General features: G+C 40.5%; 1 protein-coding gene across 2 annotated transcripts in view; it reads right to left on the bottom strand.

Annotated features, from left to right (window-relative positions):
* Positions 1–14202: 14202 nt before the first annotated feature.
* ptprn2 (protein tyrosine phosphatase receptor type N2) overlaps positions 14203–22887 on the bottom strand; it is a 151741-nt gene continuing 143056 nt past the window's right edge. For both annotated transcript variants that reach the window (XM_085286999.1, XM_085286998.1), the window contains exons 19-22: positions 20731–20784; positions 19654–19718; positions 17640–17713; positions 14203–15649 (exon numbers count right to left, since the gene is read on the bottom strand). In XM_085286999.1, coding sequence (XP_085143125.1) covers positions 15578–15649; positions 17640–17713; positions 19654–19718; positions 20731–20784 — 265 coding nt within the window. In that variant the 3' untranslated portion in view covers positions 14203–15577. The remainder of the gene's footprint in view (positions 15650–17639; positions 17714–19653; positions 19719–20730; positions 20785–22887) is intronic.

Here is a 22887-nt window from a genome sequence, read left to right as displayed (position 1 = left end):
CCAATATTTTACTCTATAAAAGAAATAAAAATTATTTAAGTATTGAACTTATTGTTCAGTTATATTTATCTCTTCTAGTAAAAAGCAGCCCTTTTATTCAGTGATTCCCAAAGTGTAACTAAGCTACAGGGACTACTTACACATCAGTCAGGATGTATTTGACTGCTGTATTAAAAAAAAAGAGAACTAAGTGCACATAAGTATGTTTACATTGTAAGCAATGGCTAAGAAGTATAAATACAAAGACAATAAATAAGTACTGTTAAAACAGTAGATAAAAATGGTTCAAAGGGCTTGCTAAAAGCATGGTTAACAGATGCAGAAGCTGCTAATTTTAGTGGGTTCAACAGCTAGCTAAAGTTAGGATTGAAAAGTCAGAATTTATTAGCAAATAGTATGGCTAGCAGCTAAATCTGTTAGCTAAAATTATTGACAAAAGACTGGAATAGATAAAGAAAATATGTTCAGGCAAGCCTCGAGATCGACTGCTGACCCCCTGGTATACTTGGGAAAGATGTGCACTCACTAGCTAGCTGGTAAGTGGTAAAAATATTCACTAATTATCCTCGGGGAGGTAGCAAAAGTTGAAAAAGTACAACAGAAACAATAAATAGAAACTCATTGACTTCAAGGCAAAAGTTGTGCCTTCCCAGATCGCACAGCAATGTATTTCAGACCTACATGCTCTGTGTAGGTAGTGGTAGGTGCTATGTAGCGCAGATGTGTGGGGAGAATACAATCTATCTCTCTTTGCACCATCCACACAGAGAGGGTCTCAGTGGTGTTAATGTAGCTTCCTCACTGTCAAGATGTCAGTGCACCGTTTCTAACTTCTGCTTCACCAATGTTTTTTCACTGTCTGAAGATCCATCGAGGAATAGCAATAGGTAGTGCAGATGTTTTCCTGCCGAAAGATATAGCATTGATGTAGCTTACTGCAAATATAATACCTGAATATTTCTATAGTTATATGCTAAATTCAGTGCACAACAAACATCTGCACCATATACAACTTTCCAGTGGGTTCACTGACTGCTTTCCAGGCCTGCGCTGGGCTTTAGCAACTTATTTCACAAATAATTGCAAGCAACTACTCATCAGTCAGTTCGGGGATACATTTGTCCCATCATGACTGGTGCTGGTTAGATAGTATCCAACCGGAGGGCGTGGAGCAAAAATAATGGATAAAATGTGGTTAATAAATATAATAAGCAGCTGTTAAATTAAGACAGTATAAAAGACACAGAAAATTCAGCTGTCTGGGTTGGGACACCTGTCAGTCGTTTTGGCCATACTCCTAACTCCAGTATCCAGGTTGATCAGTTCTAGGATGACATGTATTTTAAAATGAATTCAAACACTTATAAACTTATAAACAAACATATGTTAAATCCATCTGACAGTACTTTTGTGATATGACAGATTAAAAACTTTTGGGATCACTCCATTAGTTATCTGCCAGAACAGAGAACATGTAAAATTGTTTCCTTTATGGATGTTTTAAACATTTTGTGTGTACCTTTCTTCATTTTCTAAAGGAAATGGGATCTCAGCCTTTAGAAAAAATAGTGAGATTACTCAAAAGTGGAGAGGAAGACATCAGCTTGATGTATTATCACACTGAATATTATCAGAGCATTTGGACCTGCTTAGAGTCCCTTTGAAGTGAAGATCAGGCCTATCTGACATCAGATGATGGTGGAAGGTCTCTTTGAAAAATGATGCCTGATTACAGTGAAGCAGGTGAACAAACATCCCACACTTTTGGATCATTTACATGTGAGAGGAGTCTGTTGTAAATCAACACCATCATCATTATGTTGCATGTGGGCAGCCTAAGAGACATTTGTAACAAAGTAGAAAAGACACAAAGACCTTTTTAACCCTTTAAGACCTACCATAGAACCAAGTCCGCCAGAGCTTATATTATATTTTTACATGCTGTGGAGCCATTTTTGGGAGCATTTCAAGTTGCTATACATCAATACAACCATTATAGCCCAAACTTTAATAATATGTCTGCATTAGGTGCATAGTAATTACATAAATTGCAAAAAAGTGAAATAAACTACAAAAAAATTGAAAATCGTTTTTGTTTTTTTAACATATATTTCTAGTTAGAGAAATTTAAGAGGCTCATCCCTCAAAACTGTAAATACAAAAAAGTTGCACAAACTAGTTTCCCACCACAGGAAATTTATTTTGAGTGTCTTCATAGTTTTATTTTTGAAATACACCAATTTTTATACACTGCAGGAAAAACGAAAATAAATATTATAGTGCAAATTTGCAAAATAACAGCATATGCATCAAAATAAACTATTTCCAGCAGTGCAATATGAGTCCTAAGCATCCCAGAAACGACACAGAAAGTCATAAACTCAAACATAACTTTTTAAAACACAAGTATAGGCTCATAAGGCCCCGATCGTAAAAAAACTACATTTCCGCAAAATGACGTCACTTCCGGTTTCGGGCAGGTCATGCGGTCATGTGATAGTTCGCGCTGATGTATCTCTTGTACTTTATCAACGCAGTATCTAAAAACTTTGCACCGTAGTGGTTAAAATCTCATTCTAATAAGAGTTAAAAGCACATTCAGTTATTAGGTTTACAGGGTTATTTAATTATGGTTAACGGTTGGTAGAATTTTTTTTAAACATTATCTGCCAATTACATCTGCCACCCTTCTCCAAATCTGTGCCCCTACCTGGCCCCCCCAACAAAAATTTTCTAGACACGCCACTGCTAAAATGGAGACCCAAAGCATCACAGAGACTTTATCCTGACCATATATATCAACAATTATTTGAACCAGAAATATCAAACCATAAGACATATTGCCACTGATTTGCAGTCCAGCCTATACCTTAGCCTTTTCGCTCCCTAAGAATTGTTTCATGACAGCCCCCCTTGTTGCTATTACAAAAATACAATTTTATGCCCATCAAATTGTGTTATCTTTGCCAGTGTTCATAGATTGAACTAAAGAAATGGTAACAAATTGTGTTTTTGTGACAGGCTGCTACTATTGCTCAAGTTTGGGTCCTTGGAAGCAAAAAAAGAAAAAAAAAGAAAAAAGAAACATGAGGTGGCTCAAGAGATTTTGCACAGTACTGTGCTGTAACTGCTACGACTACTGCACAGAAAAATGCTTCTAAAACACCATCACGTAATACTTCACTTTATCAGAAGGATAAAGTGAGGATTTTAGTATTACTTTTTCACACATATACGTTTTACAAACACACCCCAGTCTCACCAGCTGCACAAGGAAATGCATCATCATGCTTTCCCAGTGCCCTCCCCTTTTCATTGGCTAAATTTTGATCAGGCATCAAAGTTCCTGATTGGCTGCTGCGGTGGTGGAGAGTTGTTGCTGTTGCTAGGATCCTGTTGCTAGGACAGTTGCCATCGCAGAGGCTCAGCAGGAAACATGTAATGAATCATGGATGGTTGATTTTTCTCTAAGCGCCCTAATTTGTGATTCAGATGAGTCCAAAGCTTGCCTCCCCCGACTCCACCTCTCAAATGCGTACCCACCCACCCCCGCTCCCCCACCTCTGGTTGGGGTCATAAAAAAAAAAGAAGTTTGGGTTTCAAGGGCTGACATTTGAGGTTGCCATAGTGGGGTTGTGGAATACTGATGTCAATTCTCATGCAAAAACGAAAGGTCAAAGGTCATTACCAGTTTATTTGTTGAAGGAAAGCCAGAAGGGAGACCACTGACGACCCTGCCTGACCCCCGAGATTATTCTCCAAGCTGTGACTTGCTGTGAAGTTTGGACAGGCTCCTGAAAAGGGGGCAGACAGGTGCAAACAGCTGACGTGTTAACTACAACACGCAGAGTGCAACTTGGCCGCTGTATCGATGCAACACATCGTTTTAATTGCAGTCAGAAAGATAAGAGAAACGCAGCTAAAGAGTGCAGCCAAAGACTCCACAGAAAACTGTGATTTACTTTTCTGCTGCTCACATTTTTCACGCGGCTGGTATTATTCTACACTCCACCGTATGTTTTGCTTTTGAAACTCGTGAAAAAGCCTCGTTAAGATTTACCAAAAGGTCATCCATCGTGGTGCAAATGCGCCGCTGTGACTTAACAATCGCTGTGGGCATTTTTAATATCATGCTATTAGACTGTGCAGACGGTATACAGGCCTGTGTTTAGCAGAGAACGCAGGGAGGACATTTCAACCCCCAACTGAACCGTAGCTTGCTTGACTTATTTATTCCTGTCCTGTAAAAAGAGTGCAGCTGTTTCATATAAAGTGGCAAACAGTTAAACTATTCACACGAAACACTTCTCGTATAGACGATGAACATTATCCACAGAGGGTAAGACAGTGTAAAAAGTGGTAATTACCGACAACAGATGACAGACAATATGGGCCTGCTGCTTTAATGGTACACAGCAGAAATGCTGCAATGAGCAGCTACAGTGACTCTGCTGTATGTAAACATCTTGTGTTGTTCACCACTGTGGATTTTCCTTCTACTGGAGCAATATTTTCTTTGATGTAATTATATGTTATATTTCAGGCTCAGCTCCTCATCCTGCATCCTGCTGCTCCGCCACTAAACTTAAGTCCTTCGGGTACTCTCTTCACATCTGACTGCTATTTGTTTTTTGCTTTCTTCCCTTTTTATATTCTTTCTGACAACACTTTTAGCCTCTATGCAGCCTCCTTGTCAAACAACACTTTAAAATACAAAACAACATCACTACCTCTATATTTTCCATCTTTGGCCTTTTAATTAACCCCTTCCCTTTATGCAAAAGTGTCTCCCTTGACAGTCTTGTTCCCAAGACTCCGTTTTCCTACCCTCTGCCCTCATCTTTCCTCACGTCATGTCACTGAAGGGATCCTTTAGAATCTAGTTGTATACTCGATGCTAATACCTTCTGACACATTTGTTCGCCGTCTCTTTATCATTAATAATTATGCAAAGGAGATGCGTCCTCAGTCGAGCAAAAGAAAGCAATCTTAGTATGCAAATGGTTAAGGTCCCTGCGGAGTGTGGCGATTAGATGTGTGTTGATAAACTCACTTATGATGAGTGACAGTGAGCAGGATTGAAGTCGTGCTGGTCATCACCGCCGCAGACACTGATAAAAAAAATAAAAAATAAAGCATTGCAGCCAAATGCCATGGTATCCCCAGATGCATGATGGGACAGGGATTAAACTGTGTAAAATGTCATTGTGGCTGCTGTACATTCATTAATAGCCACAGAGAAGGAAGCAATGAGCGCAATAAAAGGAGATTTGCTTCTTGATTGTCTTTGCATTTTCTACTCGGGCAGACGTTGACTGTGACTGCTCACCTTCATCTCAGAACCTTTCCCAAAATCTCTTTAAATGTCACGACTGGACCATGAATCCTTTAAAGCACCCATCTGCCCCTGCTACACCTGGACTGGGTTGCACAAGCAATTTGTGACTCTTTCATTTAACGCATTTGATTTTGGTAACAAATGAAGCCAAACGTGCAAAAGTGCAGAAAACTGTGACCACTTAAAGCTGATGCCAAAAGTGAATCAATCCCTATAGACCCCCATCTTGAAAAGTCTAGATTTACAGTGGAGATAAACATGTTTACAGCCCACCCCTGTCTGCCCATAACAACTATGCAGGGTTGATTTCTTTTTATAACTTACTAGTTCAAGTTTTATTGAGGCCTAAGGATGACTTTAGTGTTTATAGAGACTAGTGTCTATGTAGGTTCCCAGTCATCCACGTCATGGTAGTCATAGTTGCTTGAATTGATGGTAACTGGACTTTTTAACTGGTAATTTTGGGAGAATTTCTGGAGAAACCAGGGACAAGGCTGAAAATCTATATTGGCTGATGATCTCTTGACCCTCATGTGGCACTGCACTAAAAACAGGCAGATTTCTGTCATGGAAATCACCGCAGGGGCTCAGAAACACTTAAAGAAATGCAGGTTAAAGCTCTATCATGCAAGAAGGTGTGAAGGTGAAATATCTTCTTTAAGCCAAACCTCATTTAAAATGGACTGAGGCAAAGTGGAAAACTGTTCCTTGGTCTGATGATCTGAAATTCTTTTTGGGAAAACATGGACCTCTGGACTAAACCACCGGGCTTGTTATTCATGCGTCATACTACATACAAAAGTCTCTGATGTATGAGGGTGCATTAGTGCCTGAAAAGGCATCATCATTACAGAAAGATATATGCAGATGTTAGAGCAATATATGCTCCCATTAGAAGATGTTTTCAGGTGAGGCCTTGCATATTTCAGCAACAAAATGCTAAACTATTACAGCATGATAATAAGTATAGTAGGAGAAAATTGGCTTTCATGCAGTTTACCAACTGTAAACTGTCCCAACGTTTTTTAATATGCATTACTACCATTAAATTCAAAATGAGCTCATAATTTTCATTAAATAGCATCATTTCACTGATTATTCATTAGATATTTTCTCTCTTCTCTTGTGAATAAAATATGGATTTATGAAATCACTGAGTTCTGTTTTTGTTTATTTTATTTGCATTTTACAAAACGTCCAAACTTCATGCAGTTACTGAAGTTTACCTCTCAAATGCGTTTGTGGCGTAGCTTCTTCTTTAACATTTGTAATGCAATTATCTGACAAACAAAATCACTCGCGCTGCGGTTATTTCACTAACAGCACATTCAAGAAGCCTGCGCTCCATTTTTGGCACGTGAGTGATACTTGGCATGTGTGTGGATGCATCTTGCTAATCAAGTTTGCCAGTACTACCTGATAATTTAAGCTCCTTTTCCATTAGTACCTACTTGGATTGACTCACCACTGATCACCACGATTCGACTCGGATCAACTGCAATCCAGTACTACCTGCTCGGATCACTTGGAACCGTGCAAAGTCGATCCGAGTAGCACTCCTAGTAAATTAACGAGTCATTGCACAGTCTCACAGTAACCCTGGTAACATATGTGGTTAAGAAAACAGATGGATGACATTTAATAATTCAGATTGCATCATTATAACCTAATAAAGAAAGAGGAGTTAAAGACAGAACAAAACATATTTCTTTAAAGATTTAGCCTGAAGCTACAGCACACTACTGCAGTGTTAAGATGTAATAAAATCAGATCTGTTTCCATCTCACTTTATGCGCATTGCTGCCAAACATCACACTTAATAAGGTTTTTAACATTCATATACACTAAAAAAAAAAAGAAGCTTGTGTGACTCGGCGGGGGTCCATATTTTAGACCACAATTTCGTGCATGCGTTAACTATGAGTGTTAAAGAAGATGAGTTTTCTTAGGATCAGCAATTTGAGGAGCAGCAAAAGTAGAAGAGGAGAGTCGCTAGCCGGCAGTGCCAAGTTAAAAAGCTTGTTTGTTTCTTAAGAAGATCAAAGGTATTGAGGCCTTGGACAGACATGAGAAGAACAGCCTCTGCAATCTGCTCTCCATTCACTCCCAACAACACCAGCAAAGAAAAACAAGGCTTTTCTCTTTGGAAAAATCCTGGAAATCATCCCAGACAGTGTTTTAAACAAGCAAACGCTCTGGGACTTCCCAACCCCTCTCCACGGGGAAATGTTGGTCAGCATGTTGTTTGCTATCACTCAAAAGTCCAGTAATCTGCAGGTGTAGTTTTTGCAGACAGGAATGCTAAATTGGCTTCCAAGCCTTGCACCCCAAAACCGATATTTTAAAAAATATGCTGCCTCAATATCCATTTGTCCATTGAGCCTATCCGAGCTAATAAAACAAGTCTGAATTTCAAAGCATCTGATGCAGCTGTTCCCAATACATTTCTGTAACCTCTGAGTTTGGATTTGCATCACTACCACTTAGGCTGGCAAGTACTTAATTTCATAGGTTCATACAATATGCCCATTTTTATGCAGTCATCAGCTTTACTCTTAAAAAATAAAGAAGCATCTTGATGCACGTGGTAGAGGTGGAGATCGATGCAGATATCAATGCCAACGCATGTAATGGTACTGGATCGATACTTTCTCTCCTCTTAGTTCGGTATGTAGCTCCCTAAATTGTGTTAAATTAATTATTATTATGGAAATGAAAAAATATACCACAAACATGCACTGTGACAGTCATGCTGACTTTATTTACAGCCTATAGCACACTTAAACAACAAGAGCCGACCCAAAGTGCTTCAGAGACAGACACATTTACGTTTCAGTTTCAAAATATGCAAAAAGCTGAAAGGTGTGTTTTGCTGTATTAAGTCATTATTGTGGAAAGTAAATATTACAGTGATTTAGTCATCATTAAAAAGTGTTCAGAATTTGCAAAAAGACGACGATTCATCTTATAAATCATGACACAAACACACATAAGCTGCACTTATGAGTAAATGTAAGTATCAGCAATACTGGCCCTGTATTTACTTGGTATCATAGGAAGACCAAAATTTGCAGCATCAAAGAGGACTAGCATGCGGGGCGCCAAACTCGCTGATCTTCACTTTTAAAAACAATATTCATATATATATATTTTTTTTTTAGCCACTTGGGGCAACAATCAAGTAAATCACGTGAAGAAGCACCCCATCCTGGGAAATAGACAGCACACAGAAATATTCCTTTTTTTAATTAGCGAGAATGGTACCAAAATAAGAAAAATAACTGAAAAAAACTCATGGACAGCTAAAAATATAGCTACACAGACAACATATTAGCATATTTTTTACCTTTTATGGCAGCCTGTTAAAACAGCTATTGATCAATTGGCTGTAATTTTGTTCTTCACCATCTTGAAAAAAAACTATTTGACTTTGTGCTGTTAATCTGCTCGTTTCTAACCTAAATTTGATGGCAGGTACATAATTGTTTCATACTAGTTGTGATGTGTTAAAATGAAATACTTAAGCCTTTGAATTATGACAAGTAGAAAGATGCTTTCAAAGCTCTTCAAAGCTGAGGGAAAATCCAGTTCAAAATAATTTGTAAGACTTTAATGTAAATAAAACAGCTAATTAAGGCCTCACATTTAACTGACGCTATGAGAGGCAACATATTGACTAAGAAATGTTTTTGTTTATGTGCTAACTTTGAATTTGACACGAGCAACTCATAAGTTTGAGACAGAGACAACAGAAGACTGGAAGACTTTATAATGATTTTAAAAAAAAAGCACAACTACTGGAACAGATCAGAGCTAATTAGTGTAACTGGAAACAGGTCAGTAACATGATTGGATGGAGGGTTCACCATAAGCATTTTAAAAATACCTTTTTGTCCTCATATCAGATTGGTAAGAGTTGGTTTTCAGTAGTACCTGTTTTTTGCTATTTGTTTTGAAATAATACAAAATACGTCCATCTCACTTGAAACATTTTGTTATTTATTGACATTTGACACACCAGCTGCCCGTGTGTCTCAGTGCTTACGCGCTACAATATTAATTACTGTTAGGATATTATTGGTTATAAAACTACAGTGTTGGACGTGTTTGTTTACTGTCAATAGCTTCGTGATAAGTACTTTCTGAGTAACTGGTGCAAAAATGCTTAAAAGTTTAAATGTTAAAAAAACACTCAGTGAAAAAAAGCTTGTTGGACAACAGTCTACTGTCTGTCCCCCACTCCAGATTTAAACTCAGAGGAGATTGTGCACTCTCTGTAACTGTGAAGCAACACAGTCAAATTTGATCCTTTAAAACTAGACTTAAAATGTATTTTTATTCATTGGCACATTGGTCTGATTTGCTTACCGTGTCTCCTTCTTTTTTGACCATGACTGTACATGTTTAGCACTTACTTTCATGTACTTTCCTTATTTCTTAAGTATTCCCTTATTTATTTATTTACTCGACTTCTTATACATTGATGACAGATAAGCTAAAGTTAGCTACAGGTCCTGCGCTAGATTTAGCTTTCAGGACATCAAATGGAGACCATGGCACTGTGACATCTGTGAAGGGACCATTAGGATGAACAAACTTGCTTGCAATATTTCCCCCCACCCAAAATGATGTCTTTGTTCCAGTGAAAATACATCTATACATCCACCCATTGGTTTTCTTCCACTTATCCCACTCATCCTGACCCTATCTCTAAAGAAGAGGCTAGCCACCCTTTGGAGAAATTATCATAATTTGTATCCACAATCTCGTTCTTTTGGTCACTACCCAGAGTTCGTGAGCTCAGGTGAGGGTAGGGGCGTAGATCGACCGGTAAATCGAGAGCTTCGCTTTTACACTCAACTCGCTTTTCAACACAGCAGAGGAGGAATTTAAGTATCTCGGGGTCAATGACTATCTGGGTCATTTAACAAAGACAATTCCAAACTACAAGGATTGGTGGTAAGAGTCCAGGTAGAAAAGTGCTTCCTGCAGTCCAAACCCATCCAGACCCATCCAGACCCATTGTCCACTGAGAACATTTAGTACAATAACAAATGTAAATCCAACAAAGGAGGCGCTGAACTCTTTAGAATCTGTTTTGTCTTTGCAGGTTGTTCCAGCGTTTTGGGAAACAGGGACCTATAAAAATGTTAATTATGGCCATTTCTGTGTCTGTAGGAAATAGAAAAGTGAGCCAGGCTTGTTGCTTATTCTTACCACAATCATACCGCCCTTGTGTAATCCTTTTTTGTATAATTATTTTGTGACTGAACATAATGTATGCATATCTAATATATCAATTATGTATAAAAGTCCCACAAAAAAGTAGCTCTGTGTTGGGAATACAGCTATCCAAAGAGAAACTGATGGTAGGACTTGCATTTTCTTCTAAAACGCCATGAAGTGTGTCAGAAGCACTGAGAGCCAGCAGTGATTACAATAAACCACAGAGACATCATCAAAGAGTGGGCAGGAGCTGTAAGACTCGCTGAGGTCCGTGGCTGAAAAGGCCTACTCGACGTTGTTGGCGGTGTAGAGGCCTCTCCGAGGGACCGGCGCTCTGTTTTAATCTGCTCGTTTCAGGACTGAGTGATTCATCGGCTTTGAGATGGCTTCACTTCAAAAGTCTCTCCTACAATATGTGTTTCCTCATTTCATGCCTGTGACTTTTCACTTTTGTGTCATTCCTGCAGTTCGCCTTACATCTTTTCTCTTTGGTGGCAGGAATTTAGCGTCTTGCCAGGGCTGGTATGCGAGTATTTTCTGGTGGCATCATGATTACACAGTCGTTTGCCTACTTTACATACATTTATATCCCTGTGATATGCCAGCACTCTTTTACAACAGCCAGATATGCTGATTTTGACGGATCTCACTCCAAAGACTTATCCGAGCTTAAGCAGCAATTTAGAAATCCCTAAATTAAAAATCACTTTGAGTTAAACCGAGCATCCAAAGAGGCGATGCACAGTATCTAATTTTGACTTTTTCAGAACGCATTAATCCTCCCAAATGGGAGCTGACAGGATATCACAAGCTATTGTAGCACACCAGATACCTCAGGAAGCAATTACCATGAATACATTTTCTAATAAACTTGTACCCATCAGATGATAAGCAATTAAACATGCGTAATTATGGCTTCCATACAGTAATTTCTAAGCTGATTAGGTTTGTGTGCTTTACAACCTGAATGGGAGAATATTAATAGTGCTTTGGTTTGGGGTTGCTGGTTAGTGGTGGCAGCTCATCAGCGAATCATATGCAAATGAGGCCTCAGGAAGTGCATGAAGCCTCATTCCCGGCTATTAGAACTGTCAGGGGAGGGAGGGACATGTCAACGGGCAACGCACGCATGCTTGAATATCCATTCACACTTAAAGAACCCCACGCACCCATTGTTGAAAGGCAGGAAATTATATATTCTCTTTGCATGCTTCTCTATACTTTTTGTAGACTAATATAATCCTTATTGTACTTTCTGCCCAAGTCCTCTAGTTTTACAGTTTTTAATGGGCTGATAAGCAGCCAGTGTGTTGGCTGATTTATTATAAGCAGCATATGGATACTTCTTGTTTTGTTTTGATATTTATTTAGGTATCAGTTTCTAATAAAGTAACTTTAACATAAAGTTCGTAAACCGTGAGCAATGACTTTATTTGGATCAGTTATAAACCCTTAAGGATCCTGATCTTTGGATCATCACTTGATGCATGATTACTTATGCCCCACCCACTTCCTGTTCAAATCTCCTCTTTGAGAGGGGCAGCAAATCAAATGACAGTTGACTTAAAGTGGACATGAGACACTACATGTGCTAAGCATGGATTCCCACCCTAAAAATGTATGACAGCTTTAACACTGTCTTTAAACTGGGTTAAAAAAGTAATTGCAGTTACATCTTTTGGAGGAAGTATACCATCACCTCATGCAAGTACAGAATATGACGGCACTGTGTTGGTTAGCTGCTGTTTATAGTCCTAATGGTAAATGGACTAATAGTGTCTTGTACTCAATTTGAGTTTGAATTTCTACTACAAGTCTCATTTACCCACACACATTGATATGGTGCTTTTATCTATATCTAAACACTTTTGTCTAACATTTACACACCGCACTCCGATTGGTGCAACAATAAACTACTAGGTGTTCAGTATGTTCCCCAAGGATACTTTGACACATGGACAGGAGGAGCTGGGGATCCATTCACCGATCTTCAAATTGGTAGACAGCCCACTCTATCACCTGACCCTGCCACAGTGGTTTGTATTAAGCCTCAGTCACATCGGCCTAGTGACTGGTCGTTGACACCACTGGTGACCTCAGGTGGCTAAGGAAAATGTGTATTCTCCGTCTGGCTCGTTTGCTGGAGGTTACCGACTGTTTCCGAGTGAAATCAGCCCTTCTTGTAAGTGCTTTGGTTGAGAGCAGATTAGCACAGTCGTCTTTGGATTTTATCTACACTTGCTAACACTTGCTAACTAACCAGCGAGTGGCAGTTAACCTTCCTCAAGTGTTCATCATTGGGCAGCTGCACTGAAATGATAGAACAGCTCAAATGTTTGTCATGATGGGTGATCAGAGGGCCTGTGTTAAAAAGGTTTTCTATGGGGACGTATTAGGCAACCTTAGCTTGATAAAAATCATATTAATCAGACCTCTGATAGACCAGTATCAGCTAAATCCTTTGAGAGGGGCAACCAATCAAATGAGAGTTGGGGTTTAGTTAAAATTGATCCATAAAGCATTTTTTAAACTATGAAACCAATCATAGTCACCCCTAGTCAACATTGCCTTTTTAGAAAGAAAGACTTTTATCTTATATTACTATTATTTAATTAAAGACTCATGAGGTATACATGCTACTCATGTGTACTACGTATCACACTCTCTGTGACTTGTAACATAACACTGTTGCTGCCTCTTTAAACACACTTGTATTATTGTCCCTGTATCACTGTTTATTGTCAAAATTCAAGATGAATTCAAATGCAGTAAACAATCATTTGTAATCACATGTACTTAAGCTACACAATAATGGATAAAGTTAGCTCTTTGGTGTGTATCAATTGACTGGGGATCTCTGGGAGATGTGGCCAAAAGCTTCTGAGAACCAAGTAAGTGGAGATTTTAAAGATTTTTAATCCAGTCTGTGTCCTTTAGTTTGGCATCAAATGATTCTTGAAGGGCTCCCTTAAAGATTTAGCGTGTCACCAATTTGCGTTAATATAAGAAAGAAAACACAAATGATTGAAAATACCCCGAAAGGCACACTTACGATTGTGTGACTGTCGTATATTAGGAGCAAATTTGTCTTCACAAAAGACTCTTTGAGACAGTTTTATCAGCCATTGTTTGCAGGTGCAGCTGTTTGCAGCGATTATGGTCTAATAACAGATTGTACTCCACCTCCCATTTCTAACAGCAGACAGACAAACCCCTGCAACAAGAGAAACTGCAGACAAAACACACAAAAATAAGAAAAGAGGCTGTCTGTTGTCAATTAGCTGAACGTGGCATCCTCCAGTAAACACTGATTGAGGTGGACTCTGACTGACTGAACTTTCTCCTCTCTGTAATATTGCAGGAGGACCTCCGTGGGTGAAATACATGACTGATTTCATTTCAAATCCCAGCCACTTTCTCCGCTGACAGAGCTGGTGAACCAAACATTTCATCTGTACAAACCTGCGACTCTCTCCCAGATACAAACCCTCGGGGAGCACCGTATAGCTTTTTCTCTGTGACTTTACCAAGGCCGCCATTCAATCAAGTGACTCTAGCTGTGAGGGCGGCCTTCTCGCTGCCGTTTGTGCGTGCGCGAGTGTAGCAGACGTAACATCACACACGAGGCGGCAGAGCGGTATGGTCCGTTCGGATTTATTATCAATCTGAATATTACTTCTCACACAAAATATATAGTTCTCATTGAGGCTCTCGGTATACATCTTCAATAGCACTATGTAAGTTTTCATAAAGTCATTCGTGGTCTATACATGGAGGGATTAATCGCTCATGTTGCACAAAATGTCACAATATACCATACCAGTGATGGAGGGACAAAGAAATTTAGCAACAATCCCAATATAAGGTCTTCTTAAATATATTATTACTATCCATACAGCATGACAGTATTTCTAAATAGAAGCAATAACTATCTCAGTTAGTATATTTCACATTTACTGTTAACAGAGATGTTTATGCAACAAACAGTTGGTGGCGTCCGATGTAAAAACAATACAATGAGGAATAAGAGAACAGCTGATGTGTTTCACAACAATCATGACGTGTGGGGGGCTCGGAGTCGGATAACCTGCGGTTTAGAACGACAGTGAGATGTCTCGACCCAAAGTACAACAACGCACACGCTTCAACGTCTGTACACACGATGTAGTAGCTGATTCAGATCACAGAGGAGAAACGTGTGAGGAGCTACATCGATTCATTTAGAGGGTATAATCTGTACAATAATACGGGTTTTACAGGCAGGAAGTTCATTTAGTTTACATAGCACTATAGTTTAGAGCTGCAGTGATTAGTTGGGGGAGAAAGCAAAAAAAAGAAGAAGAAGAAAAGAAATGCCAATAAAACCTTTCTCTGATAAAACAATGGTTTATATCTCAAGATTTCAGACTGTTAGTCATATTAAAAAAATACATTTTCTTTTTTTTTATCAACATTTCCTAAACTGAACGATTAACTGGGAAAATAACTGTTAGTTGCAGCCTTACCGTAGCATGTTTTAATTGTGCCGGAGATCATTTTCTAAGCTTTTTGCATCAGTTTTTTTCTTTTTTTTTTGCTCATTTTGGAACAAAAATCTTCACTTGACATCACGTAAACATCTCGTCAGTGGCACTAGGATGGTATGTTCAAAAAAACAACGTCACAGTTAAAGAGGACCGGGGTTCATACTGACAAAAAAAATCTCCCAGCGCAGCCGCTGATCGGACAGCACCGACTGACCGCGGATCAGCGGCCGTACGCTGAGGGAAATTTTGTGTATATGGATCCAGCTGAGATATCTGGCACGACATTCATAAGTATACAGTATATATAGAGGTGAAGAGGAGGCAGAGGGAGAAGAGGGAGAAACAGAGCGAGGAGAAGGCAGGCCAGAGAGAGATGTCAGTCTTGAGTGGGCAGAGGAAACCGGTGCTCAGCGAGCGAGAGGAAAGCATATGTGTGTGTGTGTGTGTGTTGGGTGTGAGGTGGTGGGGGGAGTGGGTTGCGATGGCTTCACTGAGGAAGTGCTTTCAGGATGGCGTTCACCTCTTCTGCCACGGCTGTCAGCGCGAACTCAAACTGCTCCTGAGGAGGAGGAGGGGGAAGGAGGATGAGGAGGAGGGGGAGGAGGAAAGGACGCAGGGAAGGAAAAGGAAGGATAAAAGTTTTACTGTGTGACCAAGTGGAATGGCATTTCAGAATGACTGGCAGCTCCCGACCCTGCCCCTGATGTGCTTGGCCTCAGTCTAGAGGTGAAGGTGAGCCTCTCTCCGAGCTTTCAACTTAAAGTGTGTGAGCAGCCGGGACCAGCATCGATCCAGCCAGGTGTGTCTTAAAATGGAGCTTTTGAGTCAAGCTGTCTCTCAGCTTTCTCTGCTTGCCTGTGTGTATGTGCGCGCGCGCGTTTGAGTGTGCATTTGTTTGTGAAACCGACTCATAGTTTTCCCCGAGGAGCGCAAAAGAGGCCGATTGATGTTTGCCCCATGGACCTGGTGTTTTTATATTCCTCTCCTCTCTCCAGGCTGAGGGGCCACGGGGTCCTCTCACAGAGAAAAGGTACGTAGGAGTTTGGAGGGAACAGCCTTTAGATGTGTCAACACACAGGCTGCCATAGTCTGGCCTGAGGATAGGCTAAATCAATACAGAGGAGTCACTGGTGACCGTGCCTCTCGCTTTGCAGTGGAGATTATCTGGAGTGCCGATGTTTTCTATTTTTATGTGTCTTCTGAAGTTGTGATGGGGCCAGAAAATATGTAAGTACATCCATGTTTATCTCCATCGCAGTTACAGGTGCCCACATCTATTCCCAAGTTAGGTTTAAAGTTTTGTGCATTGGAAGAGAAAAAAACTAAGATACTTCTAAATATGAGGGTTTGTGCACGCTGTTCACCTTTACGCCACTGGGGGGAGATCAATCTCTGCTCGACAGATCACAAACGGATGTTAGTGAGGAAGGGGAAAAAAACAAAACGGTCACACATGTTGTAATTACTGCGTTTTGATGTCTGTCAAAAATTAGTAACCAGAGTAAGGGGAGAAATTAATGCCCCTTTTGTGAGCTTTGTCCAAAAATAAAACGGCAGCATCACGAAGAGGAGGGAAAAACAAAAAAGAACACGACTGGTTGCTCAATCGTCGAAACCTAACTGTGAATTTCATACCTCATTACAATGTAATTTCTGTGTAGACCCAGTATGAAGCCACAAAGTGGAATCAACAATAGTCTGATATAATTTCACTTAGACTCTTTTGAAGAAAAGAAAAAGCAGAGAGTGCCCGGAAAGCTTTCCTGCGCTGAGCAGAGCAGGGCCGTAAAAGCAGCATTAATGAACCATCGAGGAACACTCGAGTCTGTTAGCATAGCACCGGAGTCCATAAATATTATCACCCGGCTCTGCGTGGAGGTTCGCCTCTATTATTTTTATTATTATTATTCCTTTCCAATTACAAGAGAGAAACAAAAGACCCTTCCTCCCTATTATTTGCATTAGTGGATAAGAGGAAACGCTTTGTTCACACCCTAAACTGCTCCACATAATAGTGAGAGGTGAACGACCCGCTGTGTTAGGAACTGTTTGGACTAGACAGACAGATGCTGTATGAGACGAAGAGAATCTAAGAGAACATTTTTGATTACTTTGTTGCCATTTTTTTTGCAATATCAGCTGATTCCTCCTAAAAACTGACTCAATATCTTCTCATGTCTATTTAATTTGGTTGTATATTCTCCATGTTCTGGTTTTGGACTTCGTCACACTTTCTGATGGACATTTCTTTTGACATTTGAGATGTTACATGCTCAAGTCATGAATCTTACGATGCTGCAGTTTGAAAAATATTTCCGTGAGACATCTTGGCCATCCTTTTATTTTTGCAGCTCGTGAAATGTGGACTGTTGTTCTAATCCTGACGCGGTTATCAGTTACCCCATCGTTTCCCCAGAAATGATCCCATGTGCACGTGAAGCAGACAATCCTTGGTGTTGAATGGCTGCAAACCCTCCTCCCGCTCTCCTTTCTCTCTGCCCCCCCGCCCCCCCACACACACTTCTCTAACTCAAAGCCGGGGACCTTACCTTTGTCTGGACCATGCCAGCTCTCTGGTCTCTCAAGTGCTCCAGGGTAGCGGCAATATCAATCTCTTTAGCACCTGCAACAGACCGAAAATTGGACTGAGTTCAAAGCAGTGGAGTAATCCAGCTCACATCTGTCAATCTCTCTTTATACTGGGCTCCCTTTGGAAGAGCGCAGCAATTGAAAATTATTACATTCATCCCTCGAAAGACTTGGACAAGAGCCACTGACTGTTTCTCGATAAAATATGCAAGAGGATATTTTTGGGCCCTGGTGCAATAATGCATTCAAACACACCACACACTGGCTTCCATGTGAGAGTCGTGTTCAAAAACCGGTTTAGATGATGTCCATGTAGGCAGTCCACTAATATCCAAGAGTGTGCACGTGCACATATCAGCAAATTAATTACAATGATTTATAGCAGATCTGCAGCAGTCATTCTGATGATTAACCCATGCAACAGTTGCCTGCCTTCAGCAGGGATCAGCTGCTGTTGAGCCTGTTTTGGCTTCACGAGTCTGTGAAGTTAATCTGGAAATCTTATTCCACTTTCAGATTTATGGATTGCGAGCAGCATGCCAGAGCTCATTTGAGGAAACTGACATAGAGAGATGTAGAGAGCAAAACCCGAAGAGAGAAAAAGGGAGAGAGCCCCTGAACTCTCAAGATGGTTTTCAAAGTGAGGCAAAGAAAGGAAGCAAAGGAGATGGAGCAAGAGCGTGAATGTATGTATGCGTGTGGGTGAGCGAGAAAGAGACAGAAAAAGCGGGATTTAATGCGGCTGGACTTAGTACTCAAAGTGCTCCAGTGCTTTGACAAGACTTTCATGTCTTAGATGGGCTGAATTCCAAAGTTAGGCTGGAGAGAGGCTCTCAGAGAAAAAAAAAAAGCTTTGGAGAGCGAGATTATGTATATTTTATATATCTGGTTCAAGAGCAGAAAAGAAAGGGTTAAAAGAGACCGAGTGGCACCTTTCATCAGCACGGACAACAGCGAATTCATCACCGAACTACATGAACATAGTGCTGTTTTCCAGAGACGTGAGGGGAAGGTCTGCGTCCGCCTAACCTGCTCTAATGGAGCTGGATTGCAGGGGGAGGGCGAGCAGGCGGCGAGGGCAGAGGTCAAAGGATAAAGGGCAGGCTAACCTACGGGGGGGGGGCTTAAGGTGCACAACAATAGATGTTTATGTCTCAAAAGAACTCAATAGACAAAGCTAACTGAGCATTTTTTTTATTCATGAACACTCTCTGGTCGACTCTTCTTATGCTGGCGTAAAGATTCAACTAAAAACTAAAGTTTTCTTTGTCACAGCGAGATTAAAAAAACAAATCCATCCTCAGACTCTTCCTGTTTTACATGTAATGACACATCCACACCACAAGGGTCATTTTCCTGTTGTTTTTTTTTTGGCCGTTTTTAATATAAAGTACTAAAATTTGTGATTATATTAGAGACAACAAACACAGCCTGAAGTCCAAATGACTGACACTGATGATGTTCACAGTTTGTGGTTCACATCGGTATCAAGCGGGAACAAATGTCAACAATTCTCAGAGTGAAATTAGAGCGAAAGCCGCAGACCGCTAAGAATAAATCAAATCAAATTCAATAAGCACAATGCTGCCATTAAATATTAAATATTGATTCAAACCACTGGAGCAAATTGCAGATTCTGATTTAAAATGTATTTTGCCTTTAAACATTTTATTTCCATGCATGTGCTATCTAAATTCATGTCGCAGCTGCTGAAGCAGGTCAGCGTGGCGTGGAGGTAGCTTAAATAGATAATTACTAATGTGGGTTCCTTTCTCATTTCCCTTTTCTCTGTTTTCTCTTTGTTCTGCTCTCTCCACTCCTCTCCACGGCTTCGGTCTTCGCTGCCTTTCCAGGCCTCAGAAAAAGTCACCCTCTAATGCATCCCCAAGACCCTCTGTGGAAAATGAGAGGCTTTAGTGTTGCCGGGGCAACACTTCAAGCAGAAAGAGTGAAAGGGAAGCCATTGATCGTTACCTTTAGCCATCCTATTGAGGACCATGTCAATCAGAATGTAAGTCCCACTCCTGCCAGCTCCATCACTGCAGAGAGTCACAGAGAGAGAGAGAGAGATCATTAAGGCGGCAGAGTGAGATGCTTTAATCTCAGAGTGTTTTTCTTATAAGGAAACAAATTGCTCATTTACATCTGCATCTGCGCAAAGACTGTCGAGTATGTTTAAGCACAAATTAGCCCGAGCACACAGACGTGCGTTTCTCCGTTCGCGCGTCACGTGGTGGATAAAAATCTAAAAGGCAAAAATCAATAATCACACTTAACATTCCTGCGAAAATACCTGAGCAGATCTGAATATTTGATGATGCAATGAATGTGATTATGTTAAACCTTTGCACACAAGCGTACATGTGGTCTTGAGAGCTGCATGGCAATTGGAGAGAGGGGATTGGGTTTTCTAAGGCACACTGGGGACAAAGGCTTTTAAATGCATGCACCTCAGGAGCAGAGGAGAGGTTGAGAGGCCAGGGGCGGTTCGAGAACAGCTTTTTGGAGAGCCTTGCTTTTCCATTACTCCAGAGATAGCCCCATGAAAAGGCTTCCTTTGTGCCCACCGGCCATTCAGCGGCTCTGCATGTTAATTGCAAACAAGGCGTGGACATCGCTCTAATAAAGGCAAAGCCAATAAAACAGGAGAGCGGCCCGAGCGCCACAGCTTCATTAATCCACTGCTAGACACTCAGTCCATACAGCTCCTTCAGAGGGAGAGCAGGCTTACTGGCCCCACACATGACTTAACAGGATGTGACTATTAAAAGTGACCAGACAGATACCTGGTGTTTAATACGAACCAATCAAGGCCAGTTAACTAACTCAACCAAATGGGAAATGGGAGTGTATTCGGCTGTGCCATGTTATTTACATAAGAACACAGTGAGCGGACTAAACAGCAGCTCCGGTGGAACCAGACAGAGTGAATGGACTGAGCGGGTTTAAGTAAACAGCCTCTCTCCTCCAACACATAGGCCACGACAAACACTCTCTGTCCCAAAGCAGCAGGGTCAGCTGCTGTTACAGGGTTCAAACGGTTATACTTGCCTGCAGTGGACAATTATCGGGCAAGATCGACCTCTGTAGCACTTGTTAACCTTTCTGAAATAAAAAAAAAAGAGAGAAAAGTTATTGTCATTGCAAGCTTGGCATTAAGCTGTCTTAAGTGCACAGGCTGCTACATCGATTCAGGAAACAATTCTTTTATTTATTTCTTTTTCTTGAATAATAACAATAATAATCAAAACAAATGTGAATCGTGAGGGACTTGGGGCGCTGTGGCCTGGACGAAATTAATGACGGCAATAATCAAAGGGCCAAACACAACCACGAAAGACGCTCCCTCATGTCAATCAATCCCGTTAATTTGAGCGCAGAGAGAGAGAAATCTGTGTCGCACCCTCGTAAATAAATTGAGCATCATTTCAGGCGGCGTTATTGTGACATGTGGGTGATGGATGTGGTGGTGCGATGTTGTGATTTGCCGACCGCCGACGCATTAACCCGAGCCAATTACGAATGTTATACACCACAGGCACGGCGAAGGCCAACGAGCCTTTTCACACCCCGCCGTTGCCATGGAAACTGACTACACCGAGAGCTTCCGCGTCTTTCCATTTCCTCTCGTTTCCCACCTTTCGGTGACAAAATGAGAAGTATCTCATGGTATCTATAGCTGATCTAAGCTTGCGTGCACTAATATGTTACATATAGTAAGTATAATGTTTTGCATGAATAGAAATATTGATAGCTTGTGCTATATTTTTGTAGTTTTGCCATCTGAATGCTGTATTTGTGACCAAAATTCTTAATAGCACTTAACATGTTTACCAGTATTGAAAAGCACAGGTGTGTTTGACGTAACATCATTGTGAGCTGTGCTGTTTATCTGTGAAGGTTCCAATTATAGAGGACCAAAGCAGCCAAAATTACAGCCCCCCCCCCCCCAAAAAAAATAAAAAATAAAATTAAAATAAATAAATATTCATTATTTCTGATGCCCTCTTTGCCAAAACAGTGATTTATGGAAATCTGATGAAGATTATCAACGAGTTAATATCTGAGAATAAGTCAAAATTTATCAAAAAACTAAATATTTAATAAAATACATAAAATAACACAAATATGTGAATAAATATGGATATTAATACAAAGGTAAAAAAAATGCCCAAGAAAAGTAAAAATCTTATAGGTTTATTTTGGTGCATTTAATGGCATATTTTGTTTGTTTTACCATATTTGGTCCTCCATACTTGGTGACTTAAAGTTTATTAAAATACATGTGCTAAAAAACTGGACATGATAGAACTCTTTGCAATATAATTCGATGCTTATTTGGGAGTAGAAGTGTTTTCTTTTTGATGCTTTTTTTCTTTGCACTTTTATGTGAAATCACATTGCATACTAATGCATACATTTTAATAATCTTGTTTGATATCGGAAGCATGACTAAATCAGAACACGCCTTCAGTGTAACAGCATACAGAGACGGTTGGAGTTCCCATGCAAGCCAGAGGAAGGAACAGTGTGAGGCAGAGTAGGAGGAGGAGGAGGAGGTGGAGGAGGGAGACTTAGAGTGGAGTGAGAGAAAGACAGTTTGTGCACAGGCCTGGCTGAGGAGACACAGTTTCCAATGATCACTTTTGTGACTATGCAACTGGGCTCATATTACTAGCTGCAACATCACAAAAATGACACTGGCAACCGCAAAATACAGAGTTGGCCAAAACCACAAAACCGTGAGTGTTGAGTGCATCGTGCGGATCTGAGACCTCTGAATCGCCAGAGAGCTCTAGATTCCCAATAACCTTCAGCAGCATTATCGGAGTTCACGGCAATTTAAGCGTGAGGGAGATCTCAACAGCAGGGCAAACAGTGTATATGTAATCAAAACACAAGAGAAACCATTACAGTGGTGTCTTAAACGTAGCTGACTGCAAGCAGATTAATTTGGAAGAATGGCAGCAACTCTGTCGAGAGAGGATGACACGATAAAACTACAGCTCCTCTTTTTCTTTCATCTGCATAACAAACCAGAGGGACAGGCTTCCATCTACAAATCAGATGCATCTATTCTTGCGTGGAGGGCTTTTCCTATCCCTCCTGGGTATTCCCAGAGGTGCTACTGCCGCTTTTCTGCCAGAACATATTATATGGAAAACATAGTAAGGTTATTCAGTCACTAGCTTTCCCCCTCTCCCATGT

This window comes from Mchenga conophoros, linkage group LG9, assembly GCF_057382185.1.
Source record: "Mchenga conophoros isolate Kocher_MC1m ecotype Shallow Benthic linkage group LG9, M_conophoros_male_GT1.1, whole genome shotgun sequence".
NCBI classification, from domain to species: Eukaryota; Metazoa; Chordata; class Actinopteri; order Cichliformes; family Cichlidae; genus Mchenga; species Mchenga conophoros.
Note: the sequence above shows the minus strand (reverse complement) of the source record. Positions and strands in the feature narration are given on the sequence as shown.